At 42.7% G+C, this 16,188-nt stretch overlaps 1 protein-coding gene across 1 annotated transcript in view; it reads right to left on the bottom strand.

Annotated features, from left to right (window-relative positions):
- CSRP1 (cysteine and glycine rich protein 1) overlaps positions 1-8,612 on the bottom strand; it is a 112,906-nt gene extending 104,294 nt beyond the window's left edge. Inside the window, exons 1-2 of the mRNA XM_086923152.1 lie at positions 8,521-8,612; positions 7,861-7,924 (exon numbers count right to left, since the gene is read on the bottom strand). Of these exons, the coding sequence (XP_086779278.1) occupies positions 7,861-7,924; positions 8,521-8,602 (146 nt within the window). The 5' untranslated portion in view covers positions 8,603-8,612. The remainder of the gene's footprint in view (positions 1-7,860; positions 7,925-8,520) is intronic.
- Positions 8,613-16,188: the final 7,576 nt, after the last annotated feature.

Here is a 16,188-nt window from a genome sequence, read left to right as displayed (position 1 = left end):
CTTGAATGACATATCTATGTTTTCAAGTCACCTATGAGTGATATTCACGTCTCATGTGTGACACCTTCAGTGGCACTTTGTAACTGGCGGTGGATTATGGTACAAAAAGAAAAAACTTGTTTTAAGGAATGCATTGTAGTACCTAGATTAAATAAACCACTCACACCTGACATGGGGTACTTTGAGATTTGTAAAGTAGCCCTGCGCCCGTTCCTACTGTACCATACCTTCATGTAATATTTTTTTGTAGCGTTAAATAAAATGCAGCTGATAGTCTATGCCAAATAACTTTTTTATCTTAGTGTCGGCATGCACATATGAGTGTAGTGGCATAGTGTGTATTGGTATGGAGTGTGGTGGCATAAAGAGGGGAAGAGTGGAATGGTTCAGAGTAGAGTGCAGTGTTATAGCGTGTAGTGGTGAAGAGTAGAGTGGCGTAGAGTTTAGTGGTGTTGAGTAGAGTGGCTTAGAGAGCTGGGACAGCTGTACTGTCTGGTAGAGTTTTACATAAAAAAGGGTAGAGATACAGATGTGTATAAAAAAAAAGAGATGGGGACCAGGTGGACACAAACAGGCAAGGAGATGCCAACACGAATAAGTGCCGACGCACAGGCACCACAGCACTCAGTTCAGGCAACAAGGCACTAAGTAGAGCCAACAAGGCACTTGCAAATTGTGGTCATTGGGACGAGGAGAAGTGAACACGAAAAGAAAATATATATGATAAAAAAATAACAAGGGCTATGTGAACCAAGAGGGATACATGAGCAACAGGAGGACTAGCAACAGCCTTATATGCAAAAAAGGAATAGGGACATGCAAATAATCAACAGGGGGACATGAAAATAAGCAACAATTGGACATGCAGATAATCAACAGAGGGGCAGGCTTACAAGCAAAATGACCACTAACTTCTGTCCGAGGGCAGTAAATGGCCAAAGGGTAGTAACAGATGAGACTTCTTTGATGGCCAGTAGTGTGTAAGTGTGTGTTTTAAGATAAAAAATGGCTGTGGTTTTGAGTTACAGAGCTGGTGGTGGATGTAATATGCAGCAGAAATGGGTGATGTTGTGAATTGCAGATTAGGTGAATGGAAGACAGAGAACCAGAGTTCCATCAAGAGGTCGCTACTAGAAGTAAAGAAAGACAGGGTAGTATATAGGTAGATCTTATTTGGCAATACATGCATTTGGAACTAGACTAAAAGTCGGTGAGTGCACAGCACAGTGAGATCTACAGCTGCAAACAACAAGGAGGTAGGCAGGCCATGTGTTGCTGCTTCAGTTCTGTATTTCATGCATTCGGATATCTCTGCCTCCAAAGTTTTCTAATTACCCACATCATTTCACCGGCCACCCGGCCACACATTCCAGCTTCACCTCTCAAATCCCCCTCTATGGCTCCTTTTCCCGTCTACCCCCTCTCACCTGCACAGTATCTGCCATTTTGGCCAATTCATGCTCCTCTCTTGATCCCTCACTCTGCGCACGCCACCCCCTCTCAACTCTTTGCACAATGTGCATGCACTCTGGCAAGTATCCACCATACGCTCACAGAACAGCCTTGAGAAGCAGGAAGGTACTCCTTTTGCTTAGCGCACAATGCTTCTTGGAATAGAGACAACGCTATGATGATTTCATGTGTAGAGAAAGCAGGAGTGTGATATTTAGCACTGCAGCTTTAATAGAATCTTAAGTATTCAAGGAGCCCATGTTGTTAATGTGAAAGCAGGCAACCATGCCGTTAATGTGAAAGCGGGTACCCGTGTTGTTAATCTCAAAGTTGGTGCTGTGCTCAAACCTATAGAGTGGTGCCCCAGGGGCGGGACGTGGATGAGGGGCGTTAACCCTTTCACTGCGGGGTTAATTTCCCCGCGGTGCGGGGGGCAGGGGGGCCGCGCACGGCGCCGCTGTGCTCATGACGAGCCCAGGCTCGTCATGCAGCACGGTGCTCGTGTGCTCATGACGAGCCTGGGCTCGTCATGAACCCGCCCGCGCAATGGAACGCTCAGCACAGCGGGGGAATTAGCCCCGCGTGTGAGCGTTCTACGGCTCATGACGAGCCCAGGCTCGTCATGAGCACACGAGCACCATGCTGCATGACGAGCCTGGGCTCGTCATCAGCACTGAAGGGGTTAAGCAGCGGGTGCCACTGTTTACATGTGTTAATTGATTTCCACGAGCCACGCATAGCAAAAGAAATACACATCTGTCATTCTCGAACCGGAAGACTGCCTCACAAGTCCTCATGGGAGGTTACAAAAGGAGTAAAGGCGGTACTAAGGAGGGACTACTAAGCCTATTCACAAATTAAAAGCAACCTTTTAGAAAGGACAATAACAGGAGTCAATTGAAAAGGTGAGTGGAAAATGGGCACAGCTTCAAGTCCACACTTACATACAGCATGTCTCAAAGAGATAGCGCAAGAACTGCCTAGGCGAGATCTAAAAAAAGACTGATAGTTTATTTTATGATATTAGACAAAAGAGAGAGGTGGCTCACTCGTTCCCAGGGGGCTGGACCTCTTCGAATGAAAGCAAGAAGGGTTCCACCTGGACTCAAATGTACAGATATATATTCACAACAACTATATTTTACACATCGCACCTTTTTCAAAATTAAACATTCATTCTTCCCTCATTCAAATGCCCCTCTGAGGTTTCACCAATTGTGCCATGAATCTAAGACCAAACTGAAGAGTAGTGCTAATATATATTTATTTTATAAAAAAATATAAAAAATGTACTTGCTTCTGTGCAGATATTAAAAAGCTCCTTCATAATTTTTCTTGGAGGATACTATTAAAATTTAAAACATACAGTGTGTATACAAAAAACATTAATTGAAAACATTTGTAATTAAAACACGAGACCCTATGACCTCAGCAACACGATCATAAAATAATGTTTTGGTACAAATGTGAATCAAATCAAATGTGTAATATAAGGATAATTTCGGTAAAAAGTATATTGTCTTTTATCCTGAAATCCGTTAATGTTTGGATTCGTTAAAAAGTGCTTCAACACGTTTCGGTGGTGTCATAACTCTTTACCCAACCACCTTCTTCAGGACTAGCAATTATAGACAAAGGGTCAATTTTCCATTTTTGCGACAAGTTAATCGTCAAATTGGAGGGATGATTGCCTCCTAATGTGTATTTTGTTTACTTTGATGGGTGTTTTCGACTAGGTGGTCCACTTTCTATATCTTCTCATTATTGGAGGGGGCACTTACAGCTTACACTGGTTCCGAAGCTGATTACGCTGCTCAAATTAAAAAACCTTCCTCTCCTACACGTCTCGTGGAGTTCTTTGCTTGTACCATAAGGGATAATGCCCTTGATTCAGGTATAGTTCTTTAAATAAGTTTTTCCTTCTGATGAGGCTCAACCACCCAAAGACTTCTGACACGTCCTTATCTGGGGATACACCGGAATTCCTCAATTGTAAGTTCCCTGGTGTTATCTCATCACGCCTGTGTACCGTTTGCTGGCGTCCTGTATATGTTTATTTTATGTACTTGGTGAGGTTCCCAAGGGAACTTTCCTAAGTCTCTCAGTGGGTCCATTTGCCTGTAAGATAAAAATGTCACTCACATTTCTTGGCGTGCTTCGTCATAGGATGATTTATCTCACCCAGCAACAATTATTTGTAGTTCGGACTCAACCAGGGTATAGGAGCTTTTGATTTCATACTTTGGGATTAGATCTGCTCTTGCATTCAGATTATTAGAATTGTCTAGTGTCTACCTCAGAAATTAATTTGTTTGGGGTAACTGACTATATTAAAAATTTTAATTGAACTGTGGATGTTCCTGAATTTGATTGTTTCCCTGTAACCATACATTAGTGATGATTGGTGTTGTAGTAAATTGTTGTATCTTTTAAAAGAAAAGGTACATTCTGAGAGACTCTTGAGAATCACTTAGTACAAAAAGTAAAATACCAATCTCTTTTCTTGGTTGCAAGGGAGTAGGCAAAACATTTAAATACCTCCCTCTTTGAACAAAACCTCTGATGGCACAAAACAAGCGAAACAAACAAGCCTAACTCTCTCTAGAGGATCTCCCTAGTCTCTTTAAGCCAAGCATTTATCAGTTCATCCATGAACCCTACCATCCACCTTCTGATATCCACTATTTTACCTTTACATTCTGACCTCCATTAATTATTTCATTCATCACTCAATCTTTCCTTGTTCAATCCATCCATCCACTGTACCATTCATCCATTCAATCTCTCTGCCATCCACAGGTGTTTCTATCCATCTGTCCACCCATTGCCAACCACCCACCAAACCAGCCATCAAACCTTCTATCAGTCAATCCTACCATCCATTCATTCATCCACTCAACAATCATCCTGCCATCCATCCATTATTCCAGCCATCCACGATCCATCCAGAGGTCCATCTATCCATCCATCCCCTCTGCCATCCATTCATCCAGAGAATAGAGACGGAGAAAGACATATGATGGATGGCCAGAGACAGATTGACAGAACAAGGGGAGGAGGGGAGTGTGGCAGCTTTAAGCATGTTTAGCCGGGGCTGCTTTTCATTCCCATTCTGCCTCCATTTTGCTGTCTGTATTGGCAGCACGTTTTTGTGAGTCATCACTTGCACAGTGCAGTAATATGTGCCATTCACACGTCTCCTGTAAAGATTGTACATGATGTGAATGTAAAGGAAGCTTACTTTGATAAGAATAGTACTCCAGTTTATTCAAACGCTTTCAGCCATTTAGCGCATAGAAAATAGAAGGATGTTCATCGTTTATCAGGTAAAACAACATAGTAAGGGAAGGACTTGTTCCTCAGTGTAGCTAAAAGTACAGGGGATTGCAGACAGTGCGAACCAGGATAAAAGGGTCATGAACAAAGAACACTATATTGCACAACTTGGGGAACCAGGTACAAGGATTAAGACTGGAAAATTCAATTAATGTGCCACAACCTTATGGTGCTTGAGAGAGATAGAAGAAGTACAATCAATCTTGCCAGAAACATGGAAACGGACAGACAAAATCAGTTTCATGATCCCTGGAAGGTATTCATGAACCAATGGTAGCAGAGCGCGGTCCGGAACGCCTCCACTTTAACAGCTGTCACGGGGGTGGTGTTTTTTCTTGCCATCTTCTGCCCGGATATCTGCTGACAATCACGACGCTACTGTCACCAGCATGTCAGCAGTGTTGTAATTAGTGTGAGCACCCTGGTAAGGTGCATAGACAGGGACTGGGAGCCTGTGCATATTCTCCACTCAGACTCTGCAATATACCTGGGAGAGGAACATGCAACATGTTAAGTGTGCATGACTGCTTGGCCATCCCAAGAGGGCTGGCTAAAACGTAATGCGCACTTAGAAAGTGCTCACCACTACTCCCCCTGTTGTGTGGGCAGCCTAGCCCCACCCTGCCAGCACCTAAAGTCAGGATGGGAAAATAAATTGATAATTTCATGGTGTGATTATAATCTTATTTTTCCTGTGGGGCGATGCTCCTCCGCATTAGCCGAGGTGCCGTCCCTGGAATGGTGAAAGATGGAATGATAGATGAAAGAATAAATGGGAAGGTGAAATGGTGGATAACAGCAGGTGGATGGATGGATGAAATTATGAATGAATGCATGGATGGAAGAGACAAAGGAGCTATTCCAGGGAGGGTTGGGCTTACTTGCTTCGCTTGCTTAATGCCATCAGAGCTTTGACTCAAAGAGGGGGATATTTACATTTTCTAGTTTCTCCCTTGAGTAGTAGAAATATAACTGCCTAGTCTGAGTTATGTAAAGTTAAGTGCCGCCATCATAATACGTGGTCCATAAAGTTCATTTTGCACTCTTTCCAAATAAAACACACTCACAGGTTGTCCATGTGCCATACTTATAGTTCATTAACACACAAAAGTGTGACTCAGTGCCTGTTTAACACAAGGAAACATATTTTGAGTCACACTTTTGTCAATATCACATGCCATAGTGACTTCATCACATATGCACTTGTGAGACAATTCCTCTGGGTCCATTCCAGATGTGGGTCCCTTGCTCGCTGTGCCACTGGATTCAAGCTATCCTGGCAGATGAGGGATGAAACCTTGAAACCAATCCCAGGATGCTTGTTTCCAGCCTGGCAGTTCGGGCTGGACTGTTCCCATAAAGAGCAGGGTCAAGACTGATTTGCATATGGCTGGGTTTGACCTGGGGTGGCATAGTGAGCAAAAGAACAATGGATTCAACCCACATCTCTTGACTGAGTGTGAGAGGTTGAAAAGGTTCAGCACTCCGTACATCCTCTTCTTGTCTTTGCTATGTTCACCCCAAGTGGCTAATGGTATGCCCAGATGGGGGTCCCTTGCTTACTGTGCCACAGGATTCTAGTTACTGGCTGATGAAGAGTGAAACCCGAAACCAGTCCCAGGAGGCTTGTTTCCAGTCCAGGGACAACCTAGCCTGGCAGTGCGGACTGTTACCATGAGAAGCACGTTCAAGACTGATTTGCATATGGCTGGGTTTGACCTGGGTTGGCATAGTGAGCAAAAGAACAATGGATTCAACCCAGATCTCTTGACTAGTGGTGAGAGGATGACAAGTTTCAGCATTTCATCCATCATCTTTTTGAGTTTGTTATATTAGCACCAAGTGACTCAGAATTGTCTTACCTCCTCTGTGGGTTTATCAGTAAATGGTGATGAAAAATTTGCCCTGCAAACAAATTTGCTAATAATATCCCATGATACTGCTCTCAGGCCCGCCTAAAACTCAGGCTGCTACCAATGATCTACATCTTATAAAGTAGGTGTGAGGGAATGGCTGATTATCAGCATTTTTTAGGCAAAGAGATCCATCTGGCATTAGAACATTGGAATGTTGAGAGCTCCATTGTAAACAATGGAGATCTCTTGGCTTCTAAAGGCACAGCTGTTGCTGTGAACAAAGGCCTCATGGAGCCCAAGGGCATGGAAATCCCCTCTGGCTCGTGAGGCCTTTGTTTTATTTGTTAGAACATTCTGCCCTCTAGTGGTGGAATGTTCTAATACAGTTTAATGTACAAAATGTAGCAGTGGGTCACACAAACAAAATGAACTAACTACGTGTCTGAAAGCAAAGGCTGGACAGTACAGATAAGCATTAAACCTATATTGTGTCTAAATAATAAGAGAAATTAGTACTCTTTCTTCGTGAGAAAAATATACCCATCAGTTGTCGATCGATACCGCCCTGTTCATCATCTGGGATCCTTCACACCAAGAAGGTAAGAGTTGTTTTTCTACCCACTGGGGATAGGAAAGATGTAGACAACCTATCTAACCAAAAAGGCCCAGTGTGAACTATGATGTACCTGGGTGTAAAGTGACAACTGTAGAGCAGTGCAAAGAATATAGTGAAGTGAGGAAGTGCTAAATGTGACTAAAATTGGATAGTGAAGAGGGAAAAGACCACTTTAATGAAGCACCTCTTTACTCTCAAATTAATAAAAAGAAGCGACAAAACAGCAGTTTTAACAAATAACTACTACTTGGTTTGTGAGGTCGACATGCTTCTGCAGACTACGTGGATCGCAAAAGGTATCCTGCTGCTTCATCAGGACCATTATCGCTACTGCTCAAAGTGCTTGTGAAGAAATAAAACAGATTTTATCACCTGGGTATTGTGTATATCATCATTCTCCTCGCTTTTTGAAGTCCCCAGATTTAACAAGGACAGGAAACACACAGACAGACACATAGAAAGACAAACAACCAAAAATTAATATAAAATTTGGTTAGAATTCACGCAGTAATCCAACATAAGAGCAACTCTTTAGTACTCTAGTGCATGTAGAAATTGCACAAATACTCTCTGGTAGGTAGAGTATTAGCTCTCACTTACCTTAATGGTAGGAGAGAAAAACTCCACCTCACCTGGCCACAACGCAGGTAATTGGAGCACCGCTCTAGAGGGCAAGAGTATCATGAAAAGGGATTAATATGATAAACCAGTAACACTTATTGTCACAACACTGTTCATTGCACTAAAACTGCGAGGCAAATGATGTCAAACTTGGATAATAAAATATTTGGTCTTAATCATATTGCACCAGGTTTCTTCGGCATACAGAAGGAATTGTTTTAAGCAGTTTAGACTGTTCAGAGGAGAAGCCCGTTGCCTCTTTATCACACGTTATACTCCTTATTTGATGTAACATTTAAATGGGATACTACTCGTGCGAGGAGCTTTTCTGTTTTGTAATATGGTTAGTCTGTAACCGAAAATTACGAGCAACTATAAAGTATCTTATCTTTATTGCGTTGCAACTGGTTGTTTTGGCATAGAGAGGGGCTATGTAAAGTTGTTTTTACCGTTCACAGAAAGAGCCCGTTGCCTCTCTAACACGCGTTATACTTTTTGTTTGTTGTCACTCCAAGTCGGAGCTTTACTATCCGGTTAACAGGGAGCTACAAACAACTGTGTATCAAGCGCCCCTTCGAAGTTAGTTAAAAATTGAAGGCTTTGGAGAGCACTCATATCTCATCTACAGCGCGGGCTTACCTTGCAGTCGGTACTCCTGCGTCCTTCTGGGCTGTCTCGGGGAGGTACCGACCCGGAGCAAACCATGAGCATATATCCACATTCATGCGCTGCGTGGTTGACGTAGCATACGTCATTTTTCTGCGCGCAACAAGTGTTTGATGGGAAATGAAGTCCTTGTCTCATTAGGAGACCCGTTCTCGGCTATATCTTTAATAAAGTTTCTTTTGAAAAAAGTATCTAGGAATTGAGACCAAATCCCGGCCATACTTATGATAAAGTTTATTTTTAAGCAGTATGGTATATTCTAACAAACAAAACAAACATCCCAAATGGGGAAAGAGAGTTTGGAAGTTTTCTTTTAGTTATCACTATTATCAGGGTTGCATGTCCCTCGTATATCCGCACATTCTCCTTACGTTAAACCCATAAAATTCCAATTGTATATTTCATCGTCACACATTAGCATTTATCATAGTGTGTCTATATAATATTTTAGATGGAAGAAACTTAAGGGCAACAGGATTACAGTTTTGCAGTCTACCTTTAGTTGTCACAGTTGGTATTAGATCAAGTGATACACTTTAGAGGCAAAGAAGGTCATGTCGTGTTTCAGTGTGTTCGGTGCCAATATCATATGTGCAGGTCCTGCCATCTGACAACGAACGCTCACCTACATACACTTGTTTTTTTGGGGCCCAAATGTAGCTATAATTAGAGATGAACCATTAATTTTCCAGAATGACCTTGTGTTTAAAAAAGAGTGGTCATTGATCTCTTGGCACTGCTCAAGAGACTGGTTAGTCCTAATAGTTAAAACAGCAGCTAGGATCACCCAAGAGCTAAAAATTGAGATTAACAAAATAGAGGTACAGCTAAACACATACATATCCCCCGCAGATCTGAAAGCAAGACTGGATGAACTAAACCAGCAAATGACGGATTTTGAATTCACCTCAAAACAGAGCAAATCTAACAAATTAACTAAAGACAAGGCCAAATTCCCTCCGAAAGGTGCATATCCTTATACAAAACCTGACTATGTTCCCAAATACTCCAACAGTGATGTTGACAGCGATGTTTCGTACAATGGGTCCTCAGGCTCGAATTCCAGTAGCAACAGAGGGTCCAGACCACGAAGAGGAGGTTGGAGACAAAGGATACAGCAGTTTCCCAGACAACGTGGATGGAGAGGATACCAGGCCCAACCTCAATACCCACAATACATGGGCCCACCACAATTCACCCCCTTCCAGTATGGACCTCCATCCGGAGGACAGAATTACCAACAATGGAATCCTGATTACAATGAAGGATTCTACGGTCAACAACAACCTTTTTTAGGCCCACGCCCCGGGACACGGGGAAGGAACAGGAAAGGCAACAATGTCGCATGGGAAGACCAAGACCAAGCCAACTCCCGAACCCCCAGGAGCATGACCGGATCCCTCCCGAACCACCCATCGGCAAGCAAGAGGGGGACCTAGTGGTTAACCTTACACCTTGGCCCTTATCAGATACACAAAGAAATGTGTTGAACAAGGGACTAGGTTTTGTGCCAACACAAAAACCCGATATCTTCAAATTAAACATGTAACTACAGGACTTTACACGAAAGTTGAAATTACAAGACTTCTTTCAGGATAAACCATCAACCGCAGGAACAACAGACACAGGCTTAAGGCTAAAATCCACGTTTTCTCCTCCAGACTCCGCACTACCAATTGAACTCTTAACTTTTGAAAAGGCCATCATTACTGAAGTCAACAAATTGAAGTTATTGGACAACAACATTTTCATTAATACCAGTGGAGAAGAACAAAGAGCAATCAGAGAGTTGTCTAACAACAAAGAGTTAATTATAAAACCGGCAGACAAAGGCGGAGCCATCGTCCTACAAACTTTGGACGCATACGATATGGAATGTATGAGGTTACTGTCAGACAAACGAAACTACAGGGTCTTATTGGAGGATCCTACTGAGAAGTTACGCACCAGAATTGGAGGCATGATTGAGGAAGGGCAAGCACACGATTGGCTGAGCAAAAAGGAAGCAGATTTTCTACAACAACCCTCACCACGTGTTCCATACTTTTACTGCATCCCCAAAATCCATAAGAACATCAATAATCCACCAGGAAGACCAATTGTATCAGGGATTGGCTCCATCCTCGAGCCACTTTCAAAATTTGCTGACGCCTTTCTACGCCCTCTAGTACAGTCCACCAACACTTACCTAAAGGACACCAAGTCAGTCCTACAACTACTGGAGGATAAACCTTTTGACCCAACAAAGCAACTACTAATGGGCCTAGACGTGGAGAGTTTATACACAAGTCTACCACATGATGAAACACTCCAAATCATTGAGGAAGTTCTGTTTACCACTCCATGGAAATACCAAACACCACGTGGCTTAGTCCTCGAGTGCATCTCTCTGGCATTACAGCACAATTTCTTTCAATACAAACAGACAATTTACCTACAGAGCCATGGTACCAGTATGGGCAGCACTTTTGCTCCAAGTCTAGCCGGACTATATGTCCACCATCTAGAGCAAAACAGGATATTACATACGGACAACCCATACAGAAACCACGTTAACAACTGGAAAAGGTATATTGACGACGTCCTTATCATCTGGGACAGTGAACAAGCAACTGCCGTCGATTTCGTGAACTGGCTCAACTACCAGAATGCTTATCTGAAATTTACAAGCACTATCTCAAATCAATCCATAGTCTTCTTGGATCTCAATATCTACGCAGAAGGGGACAGACTCAAGAGTACCACCCATTTCAAACCGACGGCGAGAAATTGTCTTCTGAGGTATGATAGTTTTCATCCCAGACATTTTAGGGAGAACTTGCCGTATGGACAATTTTTGCGGTTGAGACGCAATTGCACAGAACTTACTGAATACAGATCTCAAGCTGGTGACTTGAAAAAGAAACTGATACAGAGACAATATCCTATCAGGATTATCGACAAAGCTATGAAAAGGGCTTAAAACAATCATAGGGAGGCACTCCTGGAGGACAGACAACCAAAACAAGATGAAAACAAAAGACCAATATGCGTCACAACTTACTCCACTATGTCCAATGAGGTGTCCAAAATTATAAACAAACACTGGAGGATACTAAATTGTGGTAGTCTCAACCTTGAAAAAACAACGCATGCACACCTCCGAGGCAGGAACCTCAAAGACATATTTGTCCACACCAGACCTAAACCAAATACCACGACGAGGCAAAACACAATTGGGATACAGGGACATTTCCCCTGTGGCAATTGCAGCAGTTGTCACCTCACACAGAAAAGCAGCACCTTGACATTCAGAAATGGCACCACCTGGGAACAACGACAATTCACAAATTGCAATACAAAAAATGTGGTCTATATGATTACATGGCCATGTGGTTTGGAGTATGTGGGCATGACCACGAGGCCTGTCAAAACGAGACTGGGTGAACATAAAAGCAATGTTTGCTGCAAAAAGTCCACAACTAAAATGGCGACACATTACTTGGAGAAACAACACTGTGTGAACGATTTAAAATGGACTGTAATCGAACACATGCCATCGGAATTAGGTCTATTCCAAAAGGAACAGAGATGGGTGTTCCGTCTTGGCACACACATCCAGGGTCTGAATGATGACGTCCCTTGGGGTCAACTGTCCAACTAACTAAAAAATGCCCCCTACAGAAGAATGGGTCGACAACCTCTAGTAGCTCTATATATCGATTTACCTACATTACATCACTGATAGGCTCATCACCGAGGGGGTCTATTTGTGATCGTGGGGATATATATCATGTTCTCACTATGCGCATAACTGTAGCGATGCGCAAAGCGTCCACTTTTTGACTTGTGGAGTACTGAAACATAACACTGTGCTGTGCCCGCTATGTATTGTGTTGAAGAGATCACCGCTGGCGCAAGGAGGATAGCTCGCGCTACAACAGACACTTTCCCCATAGCGCATGCGCACAACAATGAACAATCGCGCATGCGCGCTTCAGAGGGACACTACCGCACTTGCGCTGAGCCATTACGCCCATACCGGTAACAAACGATTGCCGATTCGACCGGATATACCTTATAAGGTGATAATTATCCACAAACAAGACGGATTATCCTTATTTGGGCATAAAGCACATCCGACAATTATCCCACGATCGCAAAACCAATTAGGGAATCAAAGTATAAATACCGTACGGCATGCATCCACAGTCACTACCAGCGGAGCAGCGTGTGGGGTAGCACGGAGGAAAACTCGTCCCGAGTCTGTGAGTATAGGGTACAAAAACACACCTTTTCCTCCTTCTAAAAAAGTGAGTACAATGTACTAAAACCGATTCTTTATCCATCTAGATTGCAAAAATAGCAATCAACCCCAGACGTTCTTGAGTGCTCATGAAGCAAGACAGCTTTTAACAATGAGTATGACCCAAGTGTTTTAAACAACTTTATGTGTTTTATCTATGATGTATGTTTTGTCTGTCACTTTCCTTTACATGGCTATTGCGCCAATGGTGTTCCAGGTGACTGCACCTGTATGAGCCACCCTAACTAGGGTAACCATATCCATTTTTCTTTTCTTTTTTCAGGTCATGCAAATGCATGTGTCCTGAGCCAAAAACCGCTGTAGGCACATTATAGCCTATAATCCTTTATTAAGACACTGTAAATAGTCCTGCACTTTTTGGTTATTTACACAAAAGTAATAGAGATACGTGAGTAAGGTGGGGAAGTTGTGCCCCCGTCCTGAAGAAGGAGCATATGATCCGAAACATGTCGACGCACACCTGAGGTACTGTCCATAGTCACGACAGAGAACTACCTCGCACTGCACTTCTTTTAACAGTACCAGCCCGGGGTTGTGAATAAAGTTTTTTCCTATACACCCATGAGCCAGGTACTTTTTAAACCTTCACTATATCCCACCACTCACATTAATACCCCAACCACGTACACCACATGCACCACACATAGTCAATACTATCAGTGCTCCCGCGTAGTCGTAGGTCGTAGCACGCGGCATCCCGTTAGAGGGGTGCGAAGACCCCAAGGGGCCTGTTGGTGTGTGAGGGGTATTTTACACAACACTGAGTGCCCCCACACCTCTGTGGTTGACACTTTCCCCTTTCACTGCGAGTAGGATTCCTTTTGTTTATGTAACTGTGCCTGTGGAGTAAGAATCCTACTCCTATACTCTACCTCCCTCTCCTGATTTTTTTTTTTATAATTAGAGATTCTACAGACAATGTGCACTGAGCAGTCCTTCAGTATGGTCTGGACAATTTCTGTGAGACAAATACACAACTAGTTAATAACAAAAGATATTGTTCCTATTATGCCGACATCTTTGCGTTTCTTTTATATCATCTCTAGAAATCTAAGAGACATCACAGTGCAAGCTACTTTCGTGTCCCTAATTTGTCTGAACATATGTAGCTCATTCAGCATATCATAGCGACATCCAAGGGATGTCCTCGTTCAATCCATTTTTGTCTGAGTTTAATTTATATACCCATTTCTGCTCTTTTCTAAACAGAAATTTATTGATATCTGTTAGGTGAGTGGGGATCAGTGGCTGTTCGATTACTGTCCATTTCATGTCAGTGGGTTTATGTCCTGCTTCCAAGAAGTGATTAGTCAACCTCGTCGCCTGCTTCTGACATCTGATTGAGCACTTATGTTCAGAGATGCGGATCTTAATTTTTTGCATAGTCATCCCTACATATTTTTTATTGCAGGGGCAGGTTATGAGATAGATAAGGTTCTGACTTTTACAGTTTGTAAACCGTCGCTGCTCCCAGGGACGTGCAGTACCTATATCAATACTAGTTGTTCTTGAAGTTTGTGGACAAGCCGCACAGTTGCCACAGGGGTGATGGCCTGTAACAGCTGGCATATCCCATAAAGTGCCTACTGCTCGAGAAACTTTAGCCTTTGGTCTAGTATGGACTAGTTGATCCTTCAAATTCTGTCCTCGCTTAAAAGCGAACAGAGGTGGAAGAAGCTTGTCTGTGCCCGTATTCAGGATCCCCCAGTGTTTCTTAATGATTTTCTGGATCTTATTAGACTGTGTACAATATGTATTCACACATGTGATTCGGTCTTGTTTCTCTTTCGGGGGTACCACTTCTAGCAGGCTCTCACGATTGTTATTAGAGGCTCTTTTGTTTGACCTACGGATCAACTGTTTTGGGTATTTTTTAGCAGCTAGATTGTCCTCTAGAGTTTTAGCATGGTTCAAAAAGGATGCTTTTGTTGAGCAATTGTGCTGAATTCTCAAGAATTGCCCATAAGGCAGGTCATCACGTAGAGCTTTCAGGTGACAACTATCATAGCTCAAAAGGGAATTTCTTGCCATTGGTTTACGGTACAGCTCTGACTGTAGACCAGAAGGTGTTGATGTAATCAGAAGATCCAAAAAAGCAAGCTGATTTTTATTGTATTCAATGGTGAATCTCAAAAACTGATTTTTCTCATTTAGCCAAAGGTGAAAGCTCTCAAGATCTTCAATTGTCCCTCGCCATATGACTAGCACGTCATCAATGTTACGTTTCCACAGCCATAGGCAACTGTGGTAGGGGTTAGTTACATTGAGAATGTGGTCCTGCTCAAATTTGCGTACATACAGATTAGCGAGACTAGGGGCAAAAACGCTGCCCATACTAGTCCCGCTAATCTGTATGAAGATGGACTCCTCAAATTGAAAAAAGTTTTCTGTCATTGCCAGTGTAGCTAGTGTCATAATAAAGCCAACCGGTGTAATAGAGTTGAGATTCCTTTCTGAAAGCAGAGTCTCTATCACCTCCAACGTCTCCATTTGTGGTATGGACGTATATAGTGACTCTACGTTGAAGGAAATGAGTAGATCTAGTTCCCCGTTGAACTCTATGTCAGGCAACATCCTAAGCACATCTTTTCTGTCCTTTACAAAGGTGGGCATTTCCCTCACCATAGGTTTGAGGAAGAAGTCAACAAAAGATGACAGTAGTTCTAGCAATGAACCTATGCCGGAAATTATTGAGCGTCCTGGGGGCGGACGTTGTATTGTATAAGCATGGGCTGAAAATTCGTTCCGCTCGCGGAATTTGCGGATTTCCCGCGATTTCGCGATCTGTGAATCTCGCGAAATCGCGGTAAAATCCGCGAATCAGCGGGGACGAATTTTCAGCCAAGCACTTACAGGGTTACAGCAGCAGGTGCAAAAGTTGAAGCTAATTTTTTGTAACCTTTTACAAAAAGGTTACAAAGAAATTAACGTCAATTTGGGCACCTGCTGCTGTAAGCCTGTAAGTGCTTCCTGGCGCCTCGTTGCCTACTTGCAACTATTCTCTGACCCTGCTCTGACCCTTGAAGCAGGGTCAGAGAATAGTTACAAGTAGGCAATGAGGCACCTTTCACAAAAATTAAACCTCAACAGGAAGCACTGACAGATATAAAAACAAGCATTTGCAATGCAATAGGTCTCGCATTAGGAAAGTTTGAGCTATTGGTCTTGTAAATGACAATTTTTTTTATTTATGTGTTGGTTTTGAAAATAGCTAAATTAATAGCTTTGTTATTTACAATGCCAATAGTTATAACTTTCGCAAATGTGACACCTATAGCATTTGTAATGCAACATGTTTTGTATTTACGTGACTTAGCTGTATTGATATTACAAAT

The sequence above is a fragment of the Lissotriton vulgaris genome, chromosome 5 (genome assembly GCF_964263255.1).
Source record: "Lissotriton vulgaris chromosome 5, aLisVul1.2, whole genome shotgun sequence".
NCBI classification, from domain to species: domain Eukaryota; kingdom Metazoa; phylum Chordata; class Amphibia; order Caudata; family Salamandridae; genus Lissotriton; species Lissotriton vulgaris.
The sequence above is the reverse complement of the archived record's forward strand: the minus strand, read 5'-3'. Positions and strand labels throughout refer to the sequence as shown.